The sequence below is a fragment of the Alligator sinensis genome, unplaced genomic scaffold (assembly GCF_000455745.1).
Source record: "Alligator sinensis unplaced genomic scaffold, ASM45574v1 scaffold1841_1, whole genome shotgun sequence".
NCBI lineage: Eukaryota > Metazoa > Chordata > Crocodylia > Alligatoridae > Alligator > Alligator sinensis.
The window spans coordinates 213,161-217,250 of record NW_005843034.1 but is presented as its reverse complement, the minus strand read 5'-3'; the positions used below and the strand labels follow the sequence as shown (position 1 = coordinate 217,250).

The following is a 4,090-nucleotide window of genomic DNA, read 5'->3' as shown; positions in this document are numbered from 1 at the left end:
CAAAAATTCTCTCTTTGCAAAGTGGTTTTACAAACTTAAAATTTTAAGTCTATGCATTAGGGTTCTTGGTTGTAGCTGTGTTGGTCTAAGACAGTGGTCTCCAACCTTTTTAAGTAGGAGATAACCTTTGGCATTTAAGAGCAACCCAAGATCTACCATGCGCTGCCACCACCTTCCCCCCGCCCAGCCGGTAAGTCTGTCGGGTGGGAAAGCAGGGGCAGATCAAGGCACAGGGAGAAAAAATTATTTGGGGGCACGACCCCCCAGCATGTAAGTCCCACTGTGCCAGGGCCCCACTCAACTTAGCCCTGCTCCGGTCTCTGCAGCACTGTCCCTCACTGCGGGGGCCTCAATCCAGCCCCCGCCCCTTCTCTCCCCTACCAACAGACCTGCTGGGCTGGGCCACACATGTATATGCACATGGGCACTCAGCCCCCACCCCAGCCTCCTATCTACCGCAAGAGGCTCTGAGATCTACCGGTGGATCAAGATCCACTGGTTGGTGACCACTGGTCTAAGGACATAGGCAGAATAGATTCTTTGAGTACATGCAATATGTGCCCAAAAGCTTGCAAAGAACCATTTTTCCAACTATTAAGTCAGTCTAATAAGTCTATGCATGAAACTAGTAAGTTTTGGAATTAGAGTTCCTTTAAGCACTATGCTTAGGTTTTCCTTTAACTTAAACTAAAGATCAGAGGAAAAGTTTAATTGAAGTTGCTATTAAATCAAGCATGTCAACTTTAAGTTCATTTACACGGGTAAATAAGCAATATAATTCCAAAACCATGCACTTATTAGCTGCAAATCATAACATTACAAATTAGAGGTATTGAGTTGTTACTCAGATTTTTAATAAAATAAACCTATATACATATCACTTGAATACATTGTCAAATAGCAAGGAAACACTTACTTTAAGAAAATGGTGGGGAGGGAAGAAACCATCCCAGAAAAAGCTATTATTGGAGGAATGAACTCAGATTCCTGTTTTTAACCTATTTGTTAAAATACGCAATATTGTTCTTGTAACCAATAGTTCAGATACTATATATCCATATAACCAATTCCTAAAGGATACTATTAATTTCATTACAATAAATAAATAACTTACATCGCTTAAAGTAAATGTAAAACAATTTAACTGAAAATCTATAAGACTACAGTAAGTGTTTTTAAAGCAAAATTGTATGAACATTTATAACTTATTAACAGACCTGGTACCACATCCATGTGCTACAGTGAAATGTACAGCAACCGTAGCAGGAAAAAAAAATAAGTCAGCACTGCAGAACGTTGCATGCTATACTACAAAGAGAATGCATTTATGAACACACTTCACTTTAGCCTTCATTTGTTTTTCTGACCCTTTAAGTATGTAAATGGTACATATGCCCAAAAAAGTAAATGCAACAACACACCCAGCTTTGTCTATATTTCCCCCACACATTGCAACATAAACAAGTCTGGGTATAGGGGCTGACACTGAAAACTGTAGAGTACCCTCCGCCTCCATTAAAGAAAGTAGAGGGCAGTCAGTACTTTATAAAAGGTATATAAATACCTTGCAGGATTAGGCCCATACTAAATTGTTTTCAGAGACCTTTTGCCTACCATTTGTTACTGTAAGCAATATTAACCATAATAGTGCTTACAAACGGCAATAGGTAAAGTCGCTGGCTTCCAAATCACAAGATTAGTAATGAGGTGTATTTAAGAACATGAGCAATGTTAACTGCAGTGGCTGAAAAGATTTTCATATTTACTGAAATGTTTACCCTGAAGAGATGCATAAAAGTATTATCTAATTCTATGCAAAAAAATACTTGTGCAATAAAAATAAAGCCACACAAACTAAGGGCTGCCAAAGTTATAGAACTTAACAGCTTCCTGAAAATTCAATTAACTGTATTTTATTAAATCAAGTGTATTCTTTTCTCTCTTTCTTTAGCTTAGCTCAAGAAGCAACACAATTATAAATAATATTAAAATTGTGGAATGGCATAGTAAAGCTAAACAGCAGTCACTTTGAAACCCGTATTAAAAAAATTATAAAGTTCCTTTCACGATATCCATGACAAATGTACAATGATACATAATTAACCTAAGGGAGCCTAAAGTTTCAAGTACAGAGAGCTGATTATAGCAAGATAATGTTAATTTTGGACAGTCTCCTGCTTTGACTCCAAAAGGTTTTATTTACACCATGTTGGTTTTTTTGGGAAAATAAAATACTAAGATACCAGTAGTTCCACAGTGACAGATTAAACATTCCATTTCAAGTGATTTACTCAGAAATATATCATGTAGACACATGCCACAGTCTTACAATGTACTTTACAAAAAATACTTTAGTTGAGGTGCAGGAACTGTTTCATAAGTTCATATGTGGTAAAAGCCACAGCCTGTGAAGGAATACAACGAATATAATTCAGAGATAAACCACGGTATAATCCTCTTCGTATTCCATGGTTTTGATATACATACTTCAGTGTCTGCACCATTGTACTGGAAAGACAAAAAGATCCCAAGCTTTTATTCAACACATTTTATGTTATATTTAAAATATTTTTTTATTTTATGTTATTTATATTTAATGATTTATGTTATATTTAAAATATTTTTTTAAAGTGTAAGTGTACATCTTTCTTTAGAAATTTCTTAGCATAAAAAGTAAGTTGCATGACCCCTCAAAAATTTGATAACCTGGCAAATCTTTTGAGAGGTAGGAAAGTATTATCTATATTTTAGAAGAAAGATACTTAAATCAGAGAGTTAACACAGGAAGTCTGTATCAAAGCCAAGATTACAGCTCTGTTCCGAATCCCAGACAAGTGGATTAATTACGTGGCCATACTTCTTTAAGGCTCAAGTTCTAAAGCAATTTGTGTATTTCAGACCTTGCTTAAACAATGAGTTTCTAGGCTTACATAACAGTCTCATCGACAAAGAGCTGTGCCGTTTTCACAGATACACCATTTTAGCTTATAATTAATGCAGTATATGCATTTGATCTTCAGCTAAGTGTTTGTTTTCCTTTAGTACTGAAGGAGGCATACAACTATTAGCAAATAAATGGTAAAATAAAGAGTAGTACAGTAGAAATCTAAGTTCTCAACACACCTACTCCTGAAGAAATTACTTCCCAAACACATGTTCCATGCTCCTCCAAATGCTCAAAGCTATACATGATGACTACTGTCTCTCAATACTAGAACTCCTCCACACACAATTGCCAAAACTATATTAATTAGACTAGTCTCTTTAAAATAGTTAATTACTGCTAATGCAGGAAACAAGAGCCCACTGAAACTAGTAATTGGGTCTTTCATAGACAGCTGAAAAGCAATACATTAACTAGATGATGCTTACCAAGAGTACAGCAACTGTGGACCTCAATTTGTTTGGTACAAATGCAAATTCAAAATGACAAATCTCAAGAAAAGTATTAATTCAATAGGATGATGTTATGTTATGGAGCTTTTGCATCTACCCAAAGTTACCACACTATGGAAAAGCCTAAGATACTAGAACCATAGTGTCTCCCATTATTGGGGATACTAGAAAGTCAACCAGGAAAAACAGCACAGAAAGTGAAGTGTGAATGACAGCTTTTTATCATACTCAGATATGGATCTTTTATCCATATCTCGTGGATAGGATATCTCAGGAAGGCTAACCGCACCTTGTCATGCATCCATAGATGCATCACGAGCAGGTCCAAGGAGGTGATCCTCCCGCTCTACGCGACATTGGTCAGGCTGCAGTTGGAGTACTGCATCCAGTTCTGGGCACCACACTTCAGAAGGCATGTGGATAGCATCGAGAGGGCACAGAGAAGGGCCACTCGCATGATCAGGGGGCAGCCCCTATGAGGAGAGGCTACGGGACCTAAACCTGTTCAGCCTCCACAAAAGAAGGCTGAGAGGGGATCTGGTGACCACCTACAAACTTGCCAAGGGGGACCAGCAGGCAATGGGAAAGTCATAGAATCATAGAAGTAGGGTCGGAAGGGAACTTGTAGATCTTCAAGTCCGACCCCCTGCCTGGGCAGGAGGGAAACTGGGCTCAAGTGACCCCAGCCAGGTAG

At 37.9% G+C, this 4,090-nt stretch overlaps 1 protein-coding gene across 5 annotated transcripts in view; it reads right to left on the bottom strand.

Annotated features, from left to right (window-relative positions):
* Positions 1-758: 758 nt before the first annotated feature.
* SLC25A16 (solute carrier family 25 member 16) overlaps positions 759-4,090 on the bottom strand; it is a 25,650-nt gene continuing 22,318 nt past the window's right edge. For all 5 annotated transcript variants that reach the window (XM_025193239.1, XM_025193241.1, XM_006036851.3 and 2 more), the window contains one exon: positions 759-2,508. In XM_025193239.1, coding sequence (XP_025049024.1) covers positions 2,352-2,508 — 157 coding nt within the window. In that variant the 3' untranslated portion in view covers positions 759-2,351. The remainder of the gene's footprint in view (positions 2,509-4,090) is intronic.